At 33.1% G+C, this 24,192-nt stretch overlaps 1 protein-coding gene across 3 annotated transcripts in view; it reads right to left on the bottom strand.

The window, feature by feature from the left end:
- The window catches only part of LOC134718656 (uncharacterized), a 137,998-nt gene that overhangs the window by 18,299 nt on the left and 95,507 nt on the right, over positions 1 to 24,192 (bottom strand). For 2 of the 3 annotated variants that reach the window (XM_063581310.1, XM_063581309.1), the window contains exons 2-11: positions 22,205 to 22,327; positions 21,413 to 21,574; positions 20,938 to 21,004; positions 12,571 to 12,653; positions 11,923 to 12,108; positions 9,559 to 9,777; positions 8,617 to 8,742; positions 5,457 to 5,621; positions 4,183 to 4,304; positions 3,783 to 3,942 (exon numbers count right to left, since the gene is read on the bottom strand). In XM_063581310.1, the coding sequence (XP_063437380.1) occupies positions 3,783 to 3,942; positions 4,183 to 4,304; positions 5,457 to 5,621; positions 8,617 to 8,742; positions 9,559 to 9,777; positions 11,923 to 12,108; positions 12,571 to 12,653; positions 20,938 to 21,004; positions 21,413 to 21,574; positions 22,205 to 22,327 (1,413 nt within the window). The remainder of the gene's footprint in view (positions 1 to 3,782; positions 3,943 to 4,182; positions 4,305 to 5,456; positions 5,622 to 8,616; positions 8,743 to 9,558; positions 9,778 to 11,922; positions 12,109 to 12,570; positions 12,654 to 20,937; positions 21,005 to 21,412; positions 21,575 to 22,204; positions 22,328 to 24,192) is intronic. The other variant, XM_063581311.1, reaches the window with a different exon arrangement.

Genomic DNA, 24,192 nt, shown 5'->3' with positions numbered 1-24,192 from the left:
ATTGCAATAAATACGAAGGCATTGACTGAATGGAAGAAGGAAGAAACAATTCATCGGAAGTTGGGTATTCTTCTGTAGAGTTTCGATGTCTTTTCTAAATATACTTGCAGCGGAATGAAATATCTGTCCGTTATTTGTATCTGTTACTGTGTTGAGTCGTTTCTGTTTTCTCTTATTTTTGAGATAAGACGTGGCACGGTACTTGTCTATCCCATATTCATGTATTTGGTTTTGATGTTATATTTGTTATTCTCGTGGTGTATTGTCTGTTGCTTGGTCCGTTTCTGTGTGCTGTTGCGTTTCGGTGTTGTGTCGTTGTTCTCCTCTTATATTTAATGCGTTTCCCTCGGTTTTGGTTTGTTGCCCCGATTTTGTTTTTTGTCCATGGATTTATGAGTTTTGAACAGCGGTATACTACTGTTGCCTTTATTTACAGTTGACATCGCGCTTTTGAGGTCAGTTTTCAATTGACTGGCAGCTGATATGGCATCTCAAACAGTTATTTTGCTACTGAATATGATGTTATATTTGCCTTGAACTTGTTGAAGTTGTTTGACAGCTGTATTTCTATAGAAATCAATGCGTTTCGACTGCATTTTATAAGTAGAATATTTCATATTAGAATCAGCCGGAAGGAAAGATCTATGATATTTATCAAGTAACAGTGTCATAAGGAATGACCATTAAATCATTATCAATAGCCAAAATAAAATTAGTAAAAGCAGTATCGTGATCTGAGATATCTGCTTCCACGGGTTTGGATTTTATTTTCTTTTTTCTCTTTTAGCAAATTATTTGCAATGCAAACAAAATGACAGAGTGCTCGAAGTTTAAAAGATGGACGGGAAACTATTTCAACTTTAACTTTGTCTGACACGGATAAAGCATTCTTAATACGCTCATCTAATTCAAACTTGAGTAGTTTTTGATCTTTTGAAAATGTTTTGTTCCAACAAAATAAAAGCGCTCCAGTTGAACGACTGCATTCTAGAACGCCTACAAATACCCGAAACTAAGGGACAACAGATAATTGTATTTCGTCATTGAATATCAGAGATAAGAAGCTTCTTTGCTCTAAAAAGGGGAACACATATGTTTACTAGTGTAACTTTTGTAGCACGAACGATGGTAATCTGCCTTCACGGAGTTCTTCAAATTAACATGTTCACCTCATCCAATCTTTTATCCAATGCAGATACAAAAATCGACTTCCCTATACTGGTAAATTAACTCACAATATCAGTCGAATTTTTTTTTTGGGGGGGGGGGGCATATAATTTAAGCACTGCATGAAATTTAACGGCTTTTGTCTTTTCTTTTGACTTATTGGAGCAAGTTGCAACGGACTTAACATATCACGGAATATTAACTGAAACTATCCGTCAATTGTTTAGATTTTACAATAACACTTTTTTTAATGTTTTATAAGAAAAAATCATAGAATATAAACATATACAAACAACGTATGTGGCATATATCAGTGCACTTTGATAAAGATGTGTGTATATAATAGCGAAAAAGATAGTAATTTCATATATCAGTTGAGAGCAAATTATTGACTAATACACAAAATGTGACGGAAGGCAAGTGATTGAGATCCGTGTTGCAATTAAAGTTTTTTTCTCATTCTTTTTCCATTGATTTCTTAAGTTTTTTTTCATATTTTGGTTCCGAAATTTTGATCACTTATTAGTTTTATGAAATACTATATGCTTAAAATATAATGGGATAATCTTTATTACTACTATGAAGAAGAAACTAAAGTTTGTGTCCAAATTTGCAATTAAAATTACCACAATTTTAAACAGTCAAACTTCGCAAATTTCATAGATTAGAAGAAAATAAAGTACTGAATAGAATATTTTGACATATAAATATAGCTTCAGGAAAAACTATTTCAATTAAATGTAGACAAACAGACACAATTTTTCATTTTGAAAAAGGGGGGTTGAAACTCTCCAATATACTACTAGTCATTAAAACGACTTTTTAGAAACATGTGACCGTACGAAATTCTGACGACAGGGCAAAAACGAAAGAAGACATATTTGTCTTTAAGTTAAGACCATTTTTAGCCGTGTGTTATTTGGGGAGATTAAACTCGCGATCTAGACGACTTTTTACACTTCTGTCACCGCACTATTAGTATATACGCCAGACGCGCGTTTCGTCTACAAAAGACTCATCAGTGACACTCGAATCACAAAAATTTAAAAAGGCCAAATAAGTTAAAGTGAGATCCTCATCAACTTGGTCCGGTTTGTCCACTCAATAAATTGTACCAATGAATATCGTGTAAAGGTACATACCCTTGGATAATTGATGTCAAATAAGCAACTTATTATTTATATGATGTACATACCGAATGATACCGAGAAGATACCAATGTACAGGCATTAAAAGACTGAAAATATACCTTATATAGACAAAAACCCAAACAACAGTCCACAAAACATTAAACAGAAAACTGTAGATTCAACAAAACCAACCCAGATGAACTCATCTTCTCCGGAAGATTAGTTTTGGGATTATTGTGTAGTTGTACCTCTTGCCATAACTGTAAGTTATACCGTTTGTCGTAATTGTTAGTTATGCTTCTTGGATCATTGTGCAGTTGTACTATTCGAATTGTGCAGCTGGTATATGTTATAGTAAAAGTTAAACCATAAAGCATGAACAAATTAAAGATATGAAGATACAAAAATATTTGACTTTGAAGATGGAAAACAAATATTTAATTAATTTTTTGAATATATCTATAATCTATAATACTAAAATTACGAGGTCCAATTTGTCAGCCGTCATCACGTAAAAACAACGAATTAAAGAATTCAACTTTATATATAACTAATATAGTACAAAGGTTAAGATTAAAAATTACACCACTCCAGGCCCTTTTGTTTTCCACGTAATTAATATTGCCAATAATTAAGAAGTTCCGGGTCGAGTCCGATACCGATACCGATACCAATAGTATATTTACCTGTTACCTATTACCTTATCTGTACGTTCCGCATCTGACAAGCGTAGGATTAATATGCTATAAACACGGGTCATAATCTACTTAATTATCAAATTGTTTCCTATTGTAGTGTTTTCATCAGTAAGACTTTCTAAGATAACAATACGAATACTAAAAATCTGTACTGAAAAAAAGGCGCATATGTACAGTTTTCAATTTGTTAGCGAGTATGACGTAAAACAGCAAATCAAAGAATTCAACTTTATTTATAACTTATATAGGACAATGCTGTTGATTAAAAAATACTCCATTCCAGGACCTTTTGTTTTCAAAATAATTAATATTACCAATAATTGATAAGTTCCAGTTCGACGGGCTCAAACAGAAAGATTTGAAAGCAGAGAAAACTGTGTATCTTATAATCGGCATGACTTTATCAGATGACAAAACTTATACTTAAATAAGGCTTGCGCATAGTTATATACTTTAATTTAGTCACGGACCCGCGATATCACGGTTGTGTTCTAGTAATGAATAATTAACAGCAGATATATATAGTATACCGTTATTGTTTACTAGTATATACATTTGACGAGTAGAACACATTCTGTACATCGATTAGAAGCGAATATTTGAACTTGCTAATTTTATTTATTATATTCATGTGCTAATTATTTGTATCTGTCTTTTTACCAATGGCCGTGTATTGATTTTAATTCTGCCACTCAAAACACAAGTTCTTGTTGCATCAGAAAATGTATCAGAATTTATTTCTAATGATAAAAACACTTATACTTTAACTAACTACAAATATACATACCATTTGCATAAAATATATCTGCATCTGTTTCTGCGGATGACCCAGTAACACTTATTTTAAGAACTGTGATCGTACTATCAACGGTAATATTTTGTTCATCAGTTTCACCGGCAGACCAGTCAAACGAGTCTATAATTATTTCACTAGACGGAAATGTTTCCTACAATATATTTTTTTGCCAATAAATAGCAGATTCTAGAATTAAAGCAAACATAATTTGTATTCTGAGTTAACTCTTTCTGATCCTATTTTATGTTTCCTTAAACCACCATATCAGTAGAATAACCTCACACCATGGAGTGATCTTTTTTCTTTACATACTTTTTTTGAGTTCTTAATACTAAATTTATAGTGTAAGATTTGGCTTTGTTAAAAATAAGTAAACATAATTAGATTTTACCTTTAATACAGTGTCCAGGACATTGGCAATGTTTTCTTTGTCTGTTTCATAGACAGTGCCACCCGTTGCTTCTGCTATTTGTTCGTAATATGACAATGACGATGCAGACCTTTCATTCCGACCTAAAATATCAAATACAAATGCAAACATTACACACTTGCAGTTGTTTTTTCAAATGTCAGCGATGAGTTAAACTTGATACATGTATTGATGACTGCTTTTATATTTACTGACATGATATATCATTGACATTATGTGTAAATTTGCTGTTCATTAACAAAAGAGTACCAAAATCTAAGGTTTTTCATGCATCCTTCGTAAATGGCATTGGCCATATTTGTCACAAATTTCGGATTTTTGGTTTGAAATGCTCTTCAACGTCTTTTTTATTTTGGCCTTCAAGATTATATGATATTTGTATTAATCAGTCTGACCTTATATTTTTGGTTATTTTTTATGCATAAAAGCATTGCTTGAATATTCAGATATCGTGTATAATAATTGTAGTATTTTAACCTGTAAGGTTAAGGGCGAAGGCAACAATTTGAATGAAGTAATATCACTCTACTGATACACACATCTGAATAATATCCATCTAATTAATGATCTTACGCCAAAATGATGAAATATCAATTTCAAAATCTTTAAGACTTTGAACTAGCCGGGGTCGAAACTACGTCATCCGACATCGAAGGTGAGCAGGCTAACAAGATATCACCGAGAGGGTTTCTTTGCAATTCAATGATAGCCTCTTGACTTGTAAAATTAAAGTATTGCAACTTGTGGTTTCAGGATTAGAAGAAGCAAACCAGAAATTGAGTCAAGACCTTCGTAAAATTGTGCTGGTTTGTTGAACCAACTAGAGCGCCATATATGATTGGAAAAATCTCTAGCGTTTAACTTTCGTCGATTGTCAGGTGCAACCAATTTAAATACATAAATTTGACTTTCCAAGGTAGTTAAGAAAAAGTTCTCGAACTAAGAACAAACTTAAATAATTTGAATGAAACTCAATGACATTACCGATAGGACAAACTCGGTACCTCCTACAGCATTCAGTTACAAAACCTAATAAAATCCACATAAGAATAACATGAGAATAGATAAATAAAATCTGCATTTTCATCCTGTTTGCGACAACTCTGCATTGTTTAAATAATGTTAATTAAAATGTCTGAGATGCGCATGACATAAAAAAAACTTCACTGTTTTAGACGAATGGAATGAAGCAATTACCCATTGCCCAGTTTTATTTATAACTTAAATATACCAACCTAACGCTGATCGTTTTTTTCGAGAACATTGATTAGTTAGTAATGACGAGACTGGTATATTCTTTGCTTTGGCTGCATTACAAACTTCTAGAAGGCGATTAGCATCTTTTGCGTCTGCATCCGTAAATACATATAGAGGCGAGTTATCTCTCATCAGTTCTATTGCTGTACAAATGGGAAAATATCGTTATTCTCACGCATATGATGTAAGAATGATGAATACAAATATTACAAATTTAGAATTACCCAACAATTATTCAGGATAATTTTGACAGAAAAACATTTTCAAAATGCATTTATCGTCTTCAGATACAACCTTTACTCAAACCGTCGATAATGTGTATTTATTTTCAGAAGAAGTAAACAGAGTGCATTACTGGACAAATTATATTGTATTTATTATTAACAACCGGTGAAGAGCTAAATAAATCTAACCAAGCATTGGTCTAGCAGAACATATCAAATATGAACTGACCCAGCATTGGTCTAGCAGAACATATCAAATATAAACAGAACTGAAATAGAAAATCATATACTACTTTTAAAGGTAAAGGGGCTCTATACAGGGGGTAATTAAAATATAAATCTAACCAAGCATTGGTCTAGCAGAACATATCAAATATGAACTGACCCAGCATTTGTATAGCAGAACATATCAAATATAAACAGAACTGAAATAGAAAATCATATACTACTTTTAAAGGTAAAGGGGCTCTATACAGGGGATAATTAAAATATAAATCTAACCAAGCATTGGTCTAGCATAACATATCAATTATGAACTGACACAACATTGGTCTAGCAGATCATATCAAATATGAACAGAACTGAAATAGAAAATCGTATATTTCTTTTAAAGGTAAAGGGGTTATGTACAGGGGGGTAATTATAATCGAAGTGTATTTGAATATTTTGTTAAAAGAATTGACCAAAACATTAAGGAACATTATAATACTATATCAATTTCAGACAGTATGATGAAAACGTCTGGATTAGATACTGTTGTATACTAGAATAAATATTGTCTCTCAAGTGGGCGATTTCGAGGATACTCTAGTCCTGCCAGAGAACATAGGTGGCATACTGTTTAGGCTTTTGATTGCTATTTAGATTGTTTAAAGTTTCACAAATCTATCTGAAATAATGATACAGGTATATGTACCGAAACATGATATCATCACAAACATTTGAGCTCTAAATCGTCCTTCTTCTAAGAGTCAACATACAGATTTTTGTTATAGCTAGAAGCCTATAAAGAATTAAAAGCCCGAAACTGCAAAATGAATAAATAATACGAAGTCAGTGAGTTTTTAGACAAGTGTTTGGCTGCAAAATTTCATGTGCTCTTTGTTAATTTGAATATAAGCAAAACGCTGCATTGTAAAGTAACGGTAAAATAAATAATGATTATGGATGACGGACGTCAAGTGGCATACTAAATGAATATTCAGAACAAATAAATCAAATGGAAATATAATATGAAAATTAATCCTGCTTTGGTACTATAGAACGAGACACCAAAACGGATTTCTAACGTGTAATACTTTTGTTTTTTTAAAACAGGGATGAAAGATACCAGAGGGACTATTTAAATAGTTTGTAATTCCACGGTTTGTATGTTTCACACCCGGGTTTCACAATTTTAACGAACACAATAGTAACACTAACTGAATTGTTATCTCGTCAAGATACTGGTTCATATAAATAAGAAGATGCGATATGAGTGCTAACGAGACAACTACCCAACAAAGTCACAGCGTAAATACATATTTGCTTGTCACAGCGTAAATACATATTTGCTTGTCACACCGTCGCACTGCCTTTGAAAAATTAGCGGGGAAATATAACGTTATTTTCGGAAAACGTCTTAACTTTTGGCGCAATTTGTGAGGCTTACAGGAGGGATTGAGTAAACAATATTATATTGCTCAATTTTCCTCAAAAACGAGTATGGTGACAAATATTTTTCAAAACGTTATGATGTTCCATTTTTTTCAAAGAATAACATATCTTACTTTGGCCAAATCGACACCGTTAGAAATATTTAAAAAAATAAAAAATGTGCATTTCAAATGTTTATTTCTTGTCGTTGTTTGGGTTCAACATGACGTTTTTGGCTTTATTTGAGTAAAAATGAATGCTTTAAATGGTAAAGTTAGATTTTTCTTACCATCTTAAATTATTTAGCTCAATTTAAGCCCAATTATATAAGTTTATATTGATTAGAAAATACTAATTATTTTTTTTGAATAAAAAACGTTTTTTACTCCAAAATTGCAAAAATGTTCAATTTTCAGCAGCATTTTTTGCAAAAACGAAATCGACAACATATATTTTTTTTGGCAAAATTTGATTCTCTGTCAACTGAAGAATAAAATATCTTAAAGAGAAAAAATTCTCACCGTCAGAAATAAACTGTTGGATATGCCCTTAAAGATATATTTGCATTGCATTCTTCTGTTCATTGAACATATAAAAAGAAGATGTGGTATGATTGCCAATGACACAACTCTTCACAAGACACCAAATGGCTCAGAAATTAAAACTATAGGTCATCGCACGGCCTTCAACAATGAGCAAATCCCATAACACATAGTCAGCTTTTAAAGGCCCTAAATGACAACTGTTAACCAATTCTAACGAGAAAACTAACGGCCTATAAATGACGTACAAAAATATGAACGAAAATCAAATATGTAACACAGCCACAAACGACAACCACTGAATTACAGGTTCCTGACTTGGGACAGGCACATTCATTCACAATGTGGCAAGATTAAACATGTTATCGGGATCCCAACCCTCCCCCGAACCTTGGACAGTGGTGTAACAGGACAACATAAAAACGAACTATAAAAATCAGTTGAAAAAGGCTAAACTCATCAGACGGATCAAAATAGAAATACATCTAACAAAAACACAGAGTGGACGTAGCGGCTACTTGTACATTCCAACCACAAATAGACACTAAGTATATATCTGAAAGTACTCGCAGTTACTGACAGCTAGTTCAAAGCCAATAACAACTTGTTTATGTTTTATGTTTGAAGCAATCATTACTATTTTCGTCTGTCTAAAATGTAAACAAAACGTTTACTACTGGAGATATATATCTGATATCGTTTTAAGCGTAGTTCTTTATGTGACGTCCATTTTGTACCTGCTAAAGTCCCTGATGCTGCGTATTCAGGACAGTCAGGGTCATAACTGAGAACTGTTTTGAGTGTTTGAACTTTGTTAATCATTGCATATCCATTAATATACTTATGGGCCGTATTCAATGTTTCTGAAAAGGAAAATTCGATATTATAAAGTGACACCAAGAATATATTGACAGGGACAGGACTGATGATATTTAAAAGTAAATTGTATCTGATTCAGTATATGATAAAATGTCTGTTTGGATACTCCAAATAATAATGAAGTCTTGGCAGTCTATTTTGCTTGGATGCTGCCATATTGATGTAGGTAGGCGTCCGGGAATTTTTTGTTTAAAAAGCCACACAGGACATCAGACTTAATTGGACTACAAAAAGCCCGAAACATTAAATTAAATTAACATAATATAGTTATTCATGGATGCTAAATTAAAAAAAACCAGTTTTTATAAATTCCGTTCGACTTGATTTAACTCTATCAGGAACGCACACAATGTATATTTGAAACCCATGGATTATATATAAATACGAAGAAACGTTAAAAACCTTATGAGAATAGTCAAATTTACCTATGGTGAACTTTGCAATGAGTTAGCTGGAATCTTAGTTTCTTAATCAAATTTCAAATCAACGGGAAATTGTTACCGATAAGAACAGAAAGTAAGCCTATAAATTGGCAATTTATGAAACCTTTTCTTTCAATTAGTATTGTGATTGTATTTTTTTTTTCTGTTGACTCTAATAATAATGGCTTATATATATATATAAAAAAGGCTTACAATTTAGATAATAATAGATCTTAGACGCTAACTGCAGCTAAATTTAGTCATTTGGTCCTAATTCAGATAGCACAATTTAAAACTGTTGAAGTAAAACACTATATGTATATATAGCACAATTTAAAACTGTTGAAGTAAAACACTATATATATATAAAATGCCTACCTGGATCATGAAACAAAGACAGAACATAATCAGCAGGTTCATTGGCAGATCCTACAGTATTCGTTAACAGTTCTATCACCTTTGTTTTCACAGCGGTAATATCGTCTGTCATAGATGCTGTATAGTCTATTGCTACTGCTAGAGTCATATTTCTCCGTCTTTTAACATGAAATACATCTTCAAATAATGTTTGCCCAATAATGTATAGCACTCCAGTTCCTTGAAAAAATAAATAGCATATTTGACATTATTTTTCACTGGCTAACCTATGAAGAACTCGTGGTCGGAACCACTTCTTTCATTGGAAAGTTTTATAGAAGTAAATAACAATCGGCAATGCATAGTCTTATAATATAAGACTTTGTTGGACCATATCGTTTGCTTCAACGTTTTTTGTCGGATATTTGTTATTCCTAGCAATGTTGAACCACGACCAGTTATAGTAAAAATATATTCGAAAAAAAAGTAGAAAGAAAACAATATGGACGTAGGCTTATAATGTAAAGACAGGTACAATGTCTTTTATAGAACGAATCCCTTAAACCCTTCCCTTTATTTCTTTTTATATCAGAGCCTGTCTTTATAAATTTGATTATTAGTATGAATATAGCAAGGCAACCAAACAAAATATAATACATTTATATACATATCAACAGCTTTATAATTTACTGCAACATTTGTATTTCCAATTGCCATCTTTCCATGCACAGTTATTGAGAACCGAAACATTGGTAGTACTTTGCTTAGTTATTCTGCATTTATGCAAAAAAAGAATATGAATTAAATGAGATATAGAGGATGTATCAATGAGTGCAATGAAACAAAACTAAACATCAATATCTATAGGCAATATAGGAAAGGTGTACTGACATAAGTAGTCTCTAAACACATTAACTCCAAATGGAGTTTTCGTTAGTAGAAGCCATATTAACTATGTGTATCAGTGAGAAAAATGTAAAAGCATAAAAATATAAAAACTGGATCTTTCTGTACTGTATTAGATACATAAGTTACGAGTGTCCCTTCAAACAATGTTATATTGCTGGATCTGCCACTTGATCTCTTTCTAAACTATTTACACCAATTTTATCAGCAATCAAAGACGTGCTTCAGGGAAATTGTGAAACTACCTATTATAGGGACCGTGTGAATCATATCTGGATAGTCCAAAGATCTGTTGGAGCACATACAATATAAGTTTCTTTCATCTTGTACTTTTCTACCCTTTACACAAATGTTCCACATACCAAACTTTAAAACAAAATAAAAGGTTCGGGCTAGATTTGTTTAATAAAAAATGGCCAACATAGATACGCATACCTTTTTTAAGGGAGGAATAAAAATGATTTGAAAAAAAAACTCTACTTGATACAACCCATTCTCTGAAACTGACATTGTCAAGATGATTGATAACATATCTGTAACGTTTTGCGAACTGACTGGAACTAACTAGCTGACTATGCAGTATTGGCTTTGCTCATTGTTGAAGGCCGTACGATGAACTAAAGTTGTTAATTTCTGTGTCATTTGATCTCTTGTGAAGAGTTGTTTTAGTGGCAATCATACCACATATTTTTTTTTAATTTACTGGAACTAACGTTGATTATCCTGATGTCAAAATGTTCCTTTATCCATATGAGGCCGACTTAATTATATATATATACTGAAGCATCTTCGGAAATAAGGAAAGAAGCTAGCATATTTTTTTAGCTTCACGTACGCTAAATGACGATGACCTTTCATTGAACAATTCAAAGTGAGGACTACTATGTTGAACGCATCTATCCCACCAAACATGAAATAAAGGATACCACAGATACAGTTAAGTCTCCTTACTTTCTTAACTTACCTAGAAATTGATGATGACGGTCGATTAATGGCAGACATTTACAGAAGATTTGATTTAAGCTTCTCATCAATTGTAAACTTTCCATTTATATGTAGCAACATTAATGCAATATCATTTGGTCTTAGACTTATGATTTTACATATAACTTTGATATATTCCGCCTCTCTTGTACAGGGTATAGACTTCAGGATATGGCGAAAGTCAACCCTTAACAGTGTTTTCTATAACTAATAGGCACGTCAGGACATTGTAAGGCTAAAGAAAGTAGAAATTAGTTTGAAACATATTGTATAGACATCTGTCCATTGCCGAAGACCTTACTGTGTTGACCATCAGCATTTTTTTGTGTGTTTGTGTGTTGGGCTCTTGTATGATTGATTATGCATACATTACATCTCGTTTTATTTAGAAAAAAAAGTAATATCAAGGCAAACCATGCCATGAGTAATTTGTAAAGGGACACTGAACGTATGATATCATTTCAAACGTGATTAAAATGAGTCTTTTTCACTGACCATCAGCAACAAGGAAGTTCTCTGTAGCCTGGACAGCGGCCGTATATGCTTGCTCGTGTAGATTAGAATGTGGTGACCATTCAGGGGTAATTGAGTCCTTATTGATGCCACATCTTGCCACAAGTTTTCTGCTGTCATCGTCGGGACCTCCATGACTACATTTACCAGTTGATGAACCAATTGCCTCTAAACGAAATGCAGAAATGGTCAGATTTAAAACTATTAACATATTCGTAGTTTATGTTCAATTTTTAAGATTAAACCAACTAAATTGCATATAGAAATTAGAAATGTCAAGCTTTTTAATATTAGAAATTGTTATCAATTTTAGTCAAATTCTGCAAATACGCATTTTCGAATAATATGTCTATTAAAGTATTATCAACCGGACGCTTTAAAATTTCTATTTGGTTCATCTATTTGAATGTCTGAGGTTATATTTTACTTCGAAGAATGTTGGATAAAAAAAATATGCACTGCACCACATTTTCCTGTCAAACATCATAGTATCCACCCAATAAACACTTATTATGTATATAATAAATTTAAAACTTTATCATCAAAACTCAAATAATAGGTTATAAAATAATGTAAGTTGTTTTGTGATTGTCTCTAAATTTTCAAGAAGTTATCAAAAAGGTTACCTACTTGCAGGTTTGGTGTTGCCTCTTCCTTGATGGTATCCACTGGTCAGTTTATCGTTCACTTTGATGTTGTTCTTACATTGAGAACTAAAACAGCAAAATTATGGACAATTCAACGCAGGTAGGCAAAAATATGGAATGTACTTACAGTGTTTCTCAAGGGAAAAGGATAAAACTATGATATACATGTACTTTATTAACCGGTCTATGCAACTCTCACTGACTACTTTTCAGGGTATCGGTAAATAATCGACGAAAGCTATTACTTCAATGCCCCGTTAATACTAAATAATGGTTTTTCTTCGGTGAAGTTATTGTTAGTGTACTGCTTGTGTAAATTACAACAAATTAGGCTTACGATTTTTTTCAAATGCCAAATATTCACGCCATACCGCTTTCCAACATAGTACCTTCGGTTTTATAAGTTTCCCTGGACCAACGTGCCAAGTGAGCTTTTCTCATGACTTGGCGTCCGTCGTCAATTAACTCTTACAAAAAATCTCCCCTAAAACTACAACGCCGAGGCCACAATCATCATTGGGGTATCTAGTTTCAAATATGTGACAGATAATATAGCCGGCAAACCAACAGGGATGCCATTACTGAAAAACAGTACACCATTTCGAAGATAATTGGTAAAGATGAAGAAAACTAGGAAAATCGTCATTTAAGGGCAATAAATCCTATAAGAAGTCGTTTAACAGTTTTGATGAAAGTGTGCAGTATATAGATCTTAATATTCTGATAATTTATACCGCCGCCAGACTTGCCCGATTAGAGTAATTTTGTTAAATGATATTTCTCCCAAATACCTCGCACTTTAGCCAATTATCTGATGTATCTTGAAAACTATGTTCGTTATTTTATTTTTATTTCTTGTTTTGTCTATAATGTTGAAAATTATAAAAGAGAGATAGACAAAGAGCAAAAATGATCATCAAGACAAGATCTACATAATTTTGCCCAAATCACAAATAGGCACTGTATAGGAGTGATGCCATACGATGTTAATTTTTAACCCGTTCTGTGTTTTGGGCAAACACTTAAGTAGATTAATTGTAAACAGAAAAAGTGTCAGCAATACAAAATCAACAAAAGAGAGATTTTAGTCATTCGTTCTGACCTAGTCCACAATGGTAGAGCTTGTCCATTATTAAAGATATGAATAGACCTAGGTGAGCGACACAGGCTCTTGTGAGCCTCTGATTGAGGGTTGATTTGGTTTTTATAGAGGGGTTTGGGGTCGCAGGATTTTTCGGATTTGTTAATGGCATGTTTGTTACTCATGATCCTTAATAAATACTTATTGCCATACATATTTATTGGGTTGCTGTCTTGGTTAAATATACTAAACATCTCCTTTAAAGGGAAACTTCGCAATTGATATTATGTCCATTCTGTATAAAAATGCTCAAATTTATAAATATTAAAGTTTTATTCCGCTAGATAAGAGATCACCATCGATTTTAAATTTTGAGTATCAGTTCTTTGCGTTCCGCCATTTTGTTATCTTGTCCAAATAAAAATCACGATATGTCTATAAACCACAAAGAAACAAAACTACAGTAACCGATGTACAGTATTGGCTATAAATACCTTATCTATTTATACTACAGTAACACGACCTCATTATGTTAATGAGTTACACGTGCTATGATAAGACATGCTTTGTATACTGTGTATTGCTAGTCGCCATTAAATAGTTATAAGTCTACTTGGATTATATACATCTTTATGCCTTCATCCAAATACTTAAATATGGTGTCAGATGTGGTAAATTAACTTTGATAAAGAACCAATGTCCACGGAAAGTTCAGAAAGCGACACAGACATCGGAGAAGAAATTGCACATGAACTTGAAGAACCGCAAATAAACATGGCTGCCGCCGCCCCATCGTTAATTCCATTTCCTCAAAAACTTGATCTTGATGGAAATATTGCGACGAATTGGAGAAAATTCAAAAGAACATGGGACAACTACGAAATTGCGTCAGGACTATCAGAAAAAGATGGAAAATTACGCACAGCAACACTTTTAACTTGCGTCGGATCAGATGCAATGGACATTTTTGACGGGTTCGCGTTTGAAGAAGAAAATGACAGGAAAGATATTGCAAAAGTAATTGAGAAATTCGAAGCGTTTTGCGTAGGAAAAACAAATGAAACTTTTGAAAGGTACTCTTTCAATATATGTGATCAAAAAGAATGCGACAGTATTGATGGATACGTGTCAAAACTAAGAAAACTCGCGAAAACGTGCAATTACGGACAACTTGAAGAAAGCCTCATCCGTGACAGGATCGTGTGTGGTGTAAGAGACAACACTTCGCGTAAGCGCCTACTTCAAGAAGATGGACTGACTTTACAAAAAAGTATAGACTTGTGTCGCTCATTCGAGTCAACAACGAAAAAACTACAAACAATGGCAGGATCTAACGGGATAAATGAAAGCACAGACATTAAAGCGGTAAGACACAAAACTACTAAATTTCAAAAGCGTAGTCAATACAAGCATGATAAACAATCAGACAATAAGAAATTTCCAAAGAAAGCAAACAATTGTGATTATTGTGGAAGGCAATGTGAGAAAGGAAAGTGCCCCGCATATGGCAAACAATGCAATTCGTGTGGAAAATATAACCACTTTTCATCTCAATGCAGACAAGGAAAGTACATGAAAAGACGCTCTGAAGTAAAACATGTTAGTGCAAATGTTTACACAGATGACAGCGAAAGTGAATTCGAAATCAACACAGTAGAATCAAGTGAAATAAACATGGTGCAAAGCAAAATATTCGCTAAGATGCTTTTAATTGATCAAAACAAGCAGATAAAATTCCAATTAGATAGCGGTGCAACAGCTAATCTAATTCCGAAGTCACTGGTGCATGAGTCACTCATTTAAGAAACTGATAACACACTAACGATGTATAATAAATCGCAGATGTCAGCGTATGGAATTTGCAAGCTACGGTTGAAAAATCCTAAAACAAACAAACGATATAATGTGAAATTTATAGTTGTCGGTGATGAATACACACCTCTGCTGGGGTCAAAGGCAATCCAGCATATGAGTTTGATCAAGATACAGTTTCACAACATACTGACATGTGAAAAGGGAGATAACGTGAACGATTTTTCAATGCAGAAAATTGTCAAAGAATATGCAGATATATTTGACGGAGAAGGAAGCTTTCAAGGAAATTTGCACCTTGAAATTGATGAGACAATCACACCTGTAAAGTCACCGTTAAGACGCATTCCAATCGCGATGAAACCGAAATTGAAAAGTGAACTTCAACGATTAGAAACGAACGGAGTGATTAAAGCGGTTGATACGCCAACAGACTGGGTATCAAGTCTTGTAACTGTCAAGAAGCCGAATGGGAAACTTAGAATATGCATAGACCCAAAGCCTCTTAATAAAGCGTTAAAGAGATGTCACTACCCTCTTCCGATCATAGATGATTTATTGCCCGAGCTGAATAAAGCGAAAATATTCAGTAAATGTGATGTTAAAAACGGGTTTTGGCATGTGAATATGGACGAATCGAGTAGTTACTTGACTACATTTGAAACACCGTTTGGTCGCTTCCGATGGATGAAAATGCCTTTTGGAATCTCGCCCGCCCCTGAATATTTTCAACAATTTCTAGAGCGCGAAATCGAAAATTTACCAGGTGTACGCACAGTCGCGGACGACATTCTTATATACGGTGAAGGAGATACGGTAGAAGAAGCAACTGCCGATCATGACATTAAGCTCAAAGCATTTCTCGACCGATGCCGTTCTAGAAATATTAAGCTAAACCGAGACAAATTTCAGTTACGCCTTACTGAAATGCCTTATATCGGACACCTACTTACAGCAGACGGTGTTAAGCCCGGTCCGGAGAAAATCGCTGCAATAACGCAAATGGATAAACCGAAAGATGTGAAAGGAGTCCAACGTTTACTGGGAATGGTAAACTATCTCACGAAATTTATGGAAAATCTAAGCGATTTGTGCGAGCCGATCAGAAATCTTACACACAAAGAAAATGCGTGGAACTGGACAGATGAGCACGATAACGCGTTCGCACGAATTAAAGACGCAATAACCAAAACGCCAGTGTTAAGATACTTCGATCCGAAACTTAGAACAACCCTACAATGTGACGCGTCCGAAACCGGACTTGGTGCAACGTTAATGCAAAACAACCAACCAATCGCATACGCAAGTCGAGCGTTGACTAAAACAGAACAAAATTACGCACAGATTGAAAAAGAACTGTTAGCTGTTGTATATGGTATGGAAAAGTTTCACCAATACACCTACGGTAGAAACGTGTTTGTGGAAAGCGACCACAAACCACTTGAAATTATCTACAAGAAGTTACTGTTTCAAGCGCCGAAACGACTCCAACGAATGCTCTTGAGATTACAACGATATTCAATAGAAATAAACTACAAACCAGGAAGATACATGTATATAGCAGATACTTTATCGCGTGCGTACCTGAACAATGGAAAAAATAAATCGGAAAAGCAGGACGAGATATGTCATGTAAGATCGGACATTGAAATAGAACTTGAAAACATCAACATGGGGGATTACCTTGCAATATCAGCAAAACGTCAGAAAGATATTGCCGACGCGACAATGAAAGACCCTGTATTACTCAAACTTGTCGACAAGATAGCTAAAGGATGGACTGAGATAAATACTCAACAGGATATCGCGCCGTACAATCACATCCGCGACGAACTGTCGATACAAGGTGGAATTATATTCAAAGGGGACCGTTGTGTAATTCCTAAGTGCATGCGGACAGAAATTTTAGAACAAATTCATACACATATCGGTATAGAAGGATGTTTAAAAAGAGCTCGTGAATGTGTATATTGGCCGCGTATGAATAGTGAAATCCGAGATTACATCAGCAAATGTGAAACGTGTCAATCATACGGAATGAAACAACAAAAAGAGACTCTAGTGTCACACGTTATTCCAGACCGACCTTGGGTTAAAGTAGGAACAGATCTATTCTCGTTAAACGATCACGATTATTTGATTACGGTGGACTATTTAAGTAGTTATTTTGAAATTGACAGATTAAGTGACACTACATCAAAAACAGTAATCAACAAGTTGAAACAACACTTTGCGCGTTACGGAATTCCACAATTCGTTTGCTCGGACAACGGACCACAATATTCATCTGAGGCATTCCGCGAATTCAGTAATAAATGGGACTTTAAACATATAACCTCAAGCCCAAGACATCCACAATCGAATGGAAAGGTGGAAAACGCGGTGAAAACAGCAAAGCGTTTGATGAAAAAAGCCAAAAAGTCGCAATCCGATCCTTTAATAGCGATTTTAAATTATCGAAACACTCCTCAACAAAGTACAAACTATAGCCCGGCTCAACAACCATGACAACTTATGAATAGGAGAACTCGAACATTGCTACCAACCAAATCTAGTTTACTCAAACCGGAACTAGCCGAAAGTGTGCGCGAGAATATTGAAAAAAGTAAAATAAGACAATCTCATTATTACAACCGCGGTGCGAGTGATCTTAAACAACTCAAACGTGGAGATATTGTCCGAATCGCGCCGGAAAGTAAGAAACAGTGGGAAAAAGGAATTGTCACGAACACTCACAGTGCAAGATCATACGACCTTAGAAAAGAAAATGGACAAATGATACGCCGAAACCGACGAGCCGTGCGAAAAACAAATGAACAATACAAACCGTTTAATGAACCGGAGAACATAGAAGTTAATATAGATGTTCCTAAAACTGACAATCAAGACAATCAAAACGAGACGCTAAACAATTCAAGAGACGAAACAGAATCGGTACCGTCCGACCCAATGGTTACACGCTTCGGGAGAAAGATCGAAAGACCAGCAAAATACAAAGACTTTATTATGAACTGAATGTACTTTGACTCTAGTTTTAGAAATAAATTATAATAGAAAAAAGGACTTTAACTAAATATAATAATTTGAAAGTAATTTGTTAATTCAGAAAATAGACATTCGATTTTGAAAATGAATTAATGTTAAAGATAATATCTGTTATATATTCTTATAATTGATTCAGCTTGATATATTACAGTAAATTTAATTACACTCATTTGACAGTTTAAGATTAGACATTATCTTATTTTCTAAAAGAGAAAGGATGTAACAGTATTGGCTATAAATACCTTATCTATTTATACTACAGTAACACGACCTCATTATGTTAATGAGTTACACGTGCTATGATCAGACATGCTTTGTATACTGTGTATTGCTAGTCGCCATTAAATAGTTATAAGTCTACTTGGATTATATACATCTTTATGCCTTCATCCAAATACTTAAATAGTCGTAATTACGTGTCGATATCTTGTCAATCGTACGGTTGTTTTATCTGACTAACCTGCTAACTAACTTGATTCGGAAAATGTTCTTATTTTTTTAATAACCATATAGTCTGTTATTTTTAAACTGTTAATATTGGAATTAGTTAAAAATACAAAGTTCAAATCATAAATAAGTGTTCCGTGAAAATTGTTTTCGAAAATCTAAATCGTTCATAATTCTTTAAAGTAATATACTTTATTCAAATAAATTAGGATCTTCGCTCCACTGATCACCCGCATGGCTTAAATTTATAACTTTTTGTTTTGTCTACAAAAATAATTCGAATATATGCGTTTAACATAGAAAATTTATCTCATGAATATGTACAATTGAACATATGTGCGTTTTATCTTCTTATTATCGGATGGTTATTTGATAAAGCATAAGTCATCGGGCGCGCTTACGATTACGTTAAAATATGATTAAAAACCAAGACTTTTAATGATTGTATTTTAAATCCCGGCATGCAAAAACCAGGAGAAAACGTCACGACTTACAGGAAGTAGTTAATATTTTTTCATTAAATATTGAATTTCTCCTTTATTACTGCACATATAGCGATAAAACTTTGTGAATATATATATTATGTCATAATGAACATATTTAAACCATAAGTAAAAAATCGTGAATTTTCCCTTTAAGACATGTAAACGCTCGACACAAACATACAGAAAACACGCAAATTTAAGCTTTTGATCAATGCAAGCACCTAACACAACCGGGTAAACGATTTATAGTTCTACGGTTTAAATGTTTAATTAACCTCAGACACAGGTTTTAGAAGTGTCAATATCATGTAGTCATCACTTCTGTGTTGACATGATTTATTATTGATATGGTCAGAATTATAAAGTAACTGTTTATAAAACACTGAATTTTTGAAATACTAAAGCTTATCTACCTCAGGAATATATTATCTTAGCCGTATTTTGCAAAACTTTTAGGAATTTTTGGTACTTAATGTTCTTCAACTTCGTACTTTATTTGGCCTTTTTAACATATTTTTTTATTCGAGCGTCACTGATGAATCTTGTGCAGACGAAACGCGCGTCTGGCGCAATTATAAAATTTCAATCCTGGTATCTATGATGAGTTTATTTATTATCCATAACCACACAGTTAACAACCACATTGTTTATTTTTCTTCATATATAGTATTATCATCGACTTCAGAATTTTTTTTCTAATTTATTTAAAAGTATTTGTCAAAATATGAACTTGATATTTTACTCATCAATTTAAAAACAAAGTTATTTTCGCGTTCAGTAAATGTATGTGTTATTTGAAACCGTTGAAGGACGTCCATTATTTATTTTTATAAATTCAAAATATGAATATTTTATATATCATATATATAATTTTTTTTTTTATGTATAATGAATAACGAAATAGCTTTTATTTCATTATTCAAATTAAAAATTGAATAAGGAAGTATATCATGTTTCATTTCATACTATTCTGAATTTCTGCATTTGTCAAAATTGCATGTGTAACATTTTGTAATGATTATGTGTAACACCAGTACGAAAACAACTTACAGTATCATCATTAAGTTTTAAAAGATCTTATAAAAACAAGTCATTAAGGTGGTACCTAACATTATAGGGAGATAACTCTGTAAGATCAGCTAAACGTTTCAGCTACGTTGTGTTGTAAAAAAAATATTAAGCTTCTCAATGATCAAAATTGGTGTGTGTCAAACTGTTATATAACCAGTGTATTTTTTCTGAGAAATTGGTTGGTTCAAAATTTTTCAAATGAATATGTTTTGGTTAAAGGGTCAAAGTAAATACTTTGTCAAAATTTTATGAAAATTAAACGAGCCAAATTAATTTAAGTGAAAGTGTTGGGTACCATCTTAAATGAAACAGATGTGCTCAAATTTCATTTAAACTAAATTTATTTCTTAAGGTAATCGAGGTTATCGAGAATATATTTAATTCTGATAAAACAATAAATACATATTACTTGTAATCTGCATTATCTAAACAGGTGTCTTCGTCTAAGGCCGCTACTTCCATTAAATTGTTTATTCCTATTATAAAAAGAAATATAATGTAAGAAGCTTGGATGAGATGTCTTGTAAATCGGGGTATTATTTGTACCCCCTTTTTCCCCGAATCCACCACTGGTCAATTGAAGTTAATTTTAAAACTATAATATCATTATGATCATGCAAATGAAATAAAGTTAGTTTTGTGAATCGATTCGTCCCTTTAATTTTATGCTCTATTAAACTCAATTAATTTCAGATTGTTCCTTATATGTTCACTAACCCAATGAATGATCGAGTGACATTTCTTTTTCTGGATTCCTGTTTCGAGCGTCACTGATGAGTCTTTTGTAGACGAAACGCGCGTCTGGCGTATATACTAAATTTAGTCCTGGTATCTATGATGAGTTTATTCACATGCTTTTACCAACATCATTTTCTCATATTTACCAAAATCTTCATACGCAACACCACCAAACATTTCTACCCAGTTCGTATTACTGTAAAATGACTGTACGGTATAGAGGCATTCACCAAGCTGGGTTATGAATTCGTCCAGATCATCCTTTCGTGCAATCAATTTCTGTTTACAAGATTTCACGAAGTTGTGCGCTGAAATCAAAACAAATTATGTGTGAATCAAGTTCAACAACATCATTATAAAAAGTAACAAGTATGTAGAAATTGTGGTGGAAATATGTACTTATGAAACTATCGAATATCATCTAAAGTCGTAGTATGTAATACTGGCAATTAATGTTTTATGGCAATCTAATGTACAAATGTGTATTGTGGTGTTTTAAATCATTAGTCACATAATTACATTTTACACAATGTCTGTTGAGAATAAGTAGTACTAGAAAACAGCAAGTCTATTCTGTATTTTGAAAATTCTAAAAGATTTTTGTTGTAGTTTTCTCAACAACAACAACATTTTTTTTTTGGGGGGGGGGGGGGGGGGGCAGAACTGAGTAAAATGTAATTATTATTTTCAAAAATCATTTAGATTTACATGATTTGGTTTCCGTTTTGTAAGAAAATTTAGTATTACAATCGACTGTATTATTTATTTCAAAGCTATAGTCTATTGTGTTGGTATGTTCGGAACTTCCTTTTAGTTTATGTTCAGAATCAATACTATTCAAACTACTGGCCATTTATCAGAATTTGATATATTTAAAATGACTATCTAAAGACTATTTGGAATTCTACGATAAAAATGTTAATTCGTATACAATTTACCGAGAAAGATTTGATCGGCGTGACAGTGTATATAAGCTGTATCCTTCCTCTTCCCCTGTGTATCAGCAGCTGCCTTTCTCAACGCAAATACTTTCTTCATCATGGTATCTTTGCCATTGGGATCTAAAACAATTGTAGATAACTCTAAACTGTATGGTTTTAAGTAATTGATATTTGTATGAGAAATTTTTCATATTTTGATAATATGTAGTTTGGGATTTAGTTAACGCGATTTCTGGTAGCATTTGTTTAATATACTAGTAGTAATCAGTCTTATGGACTTTGGGCGATATAAATTTTGATATATAGTATATAGACACACAACAACAAAACACCAACGGAATCTAATGAACTATATACAGAGCAACAACGAATGCATAAAGAAGGGTAAGCGTTCCTTTATATATGTGATACAAAAATACCCGCTTTACGAAACAAGACTATGTAGAAATATCCTCCTTGTAAAAAGCAACCCTCTATCAAGGAAATCGTGATAGGAAATACAAACATTAACTTGGAGATATATACTTCGTATGCAGGCGCTGTTGTAATGTTGCTACATAGAAATGGATAGTTTAAAATTGGGAATCTGAAATCAACTCTTTTGTCGTAAAGTTTTGCTTTCAACCGACCCTCTTTGTCAATTTCTAGATACGAGTCAAGATATATGGTAGACTTAACTGTATCTGCTGTATCCTTCGATTGGATAGATGCGTTCAACATAGTCACCAAATTTTGATTTCTTTAGTGAGAAACATTATCTATATAGCGGAAATTGAAGAGAGAAAATATTGCTTACTTTTTTTCTTTCTTCCTAAGAAGTTCCTGTAAAAAGTAAGTTTCATATGAATAAGAGGACTACTCGGCAAGAAGAGGGGCATAGTTGGTTTCCATGGGAATGCCGATAGTTTGTTGAAAAACACGTCCTCCAAACGTAACAAATATGTTGTCAATCAAGAAATCAAGCATCTGGATAATGTCAGTTTCACGGAATTTTTTGTTTGAAGACAAGATGCGTTTTTCGACGTTTGACATTCTTTTTATGAAACAAAGTAGGACCAACTCTTTCAAATTGTCTTTTAGTTTTGAATGGGGAATACTTGTGTAAAGCGTAGGAAAGTCAAAGGTTTGTAACACTATTGCAAAATGAAAGTCTTAGACTGTATGTACTCTAAAAGATCTTTGGAATATATTTGTATCCACATCTGATTCACGCCACCTCTAGAATAGTTAGTTTTACAATATATGTAAAGCCCATCTTTAATTGCTGATAACATTGATGTTAATAATTCAGAAAGACGATTCATGGAGCATTTGAAAGACCCAGGAATATAACGTTGTTTGTAAGGACACTTTCGAAGTTAAGGTATCCAATACAGTGACGGAAGATCCAGTTCTTTAATTATCTTTGGTTGAAAATCCACAACACAGAACAGACCCATGATTATTCAGGATTTCCTCCTTGGTGAGTGTCGTTGGGTAAATGTTGAGTTTTCAAGTGAATTGTCAATACCTAATCTATTTATCACGCAGTGGACGTAATGTGATTTGCATACAAAAACAATGTTGTTTGGGGCTTTAAAAAGTGAACGTGAATACATTTATCAGAAACTATCAAGATCTGCAACTAACACCAACATCTCTAAAAAAAAAACAATAATAATCAGAGACGATATACGAGAGAGACGGCTTCTCTGACAAGCCAACTATTAATATTTTTAACTTATTTTTATTTATACGGGTTCAATGTCTCCTTTTTTTTACCATGCCTATTTATTTAAATTTGATTGTTGATCAGTAAACTTAATAGTATAGTTTTATATGCCATTTACTTTGGATATGTTTGTTTTTGGAATCTCATAACATGGGCTTTCATATTTTATTGTTAATACTTATATATCTGTATGAATATGTTGTAAAGCGGTTAGGGTAATTTTGATATTATATAATGCGCTGTTATAAATACTGTATAATAATAATAATAATAA

Source organism: Mytilus trossulus, chromosome 5, assembly GCF_036588685.1.
Source record: "Mytilus trossulus isolate FHL-02 chromosome 5, PNRI_Mtr1.1.1.hap1, whole genome shotgun sequence".
Classification (NCBI taxonomy): Eukaryota; Metazoa; Mollusca; class Bivalvia; order Mytilida; family Mytilidae; genus Mytilus; species Mytilus trossulus.
Note: the sequence above shows the minus strand (reverse complement) of the source record. Positions and strands in the feature narration are given on the sequence as shown.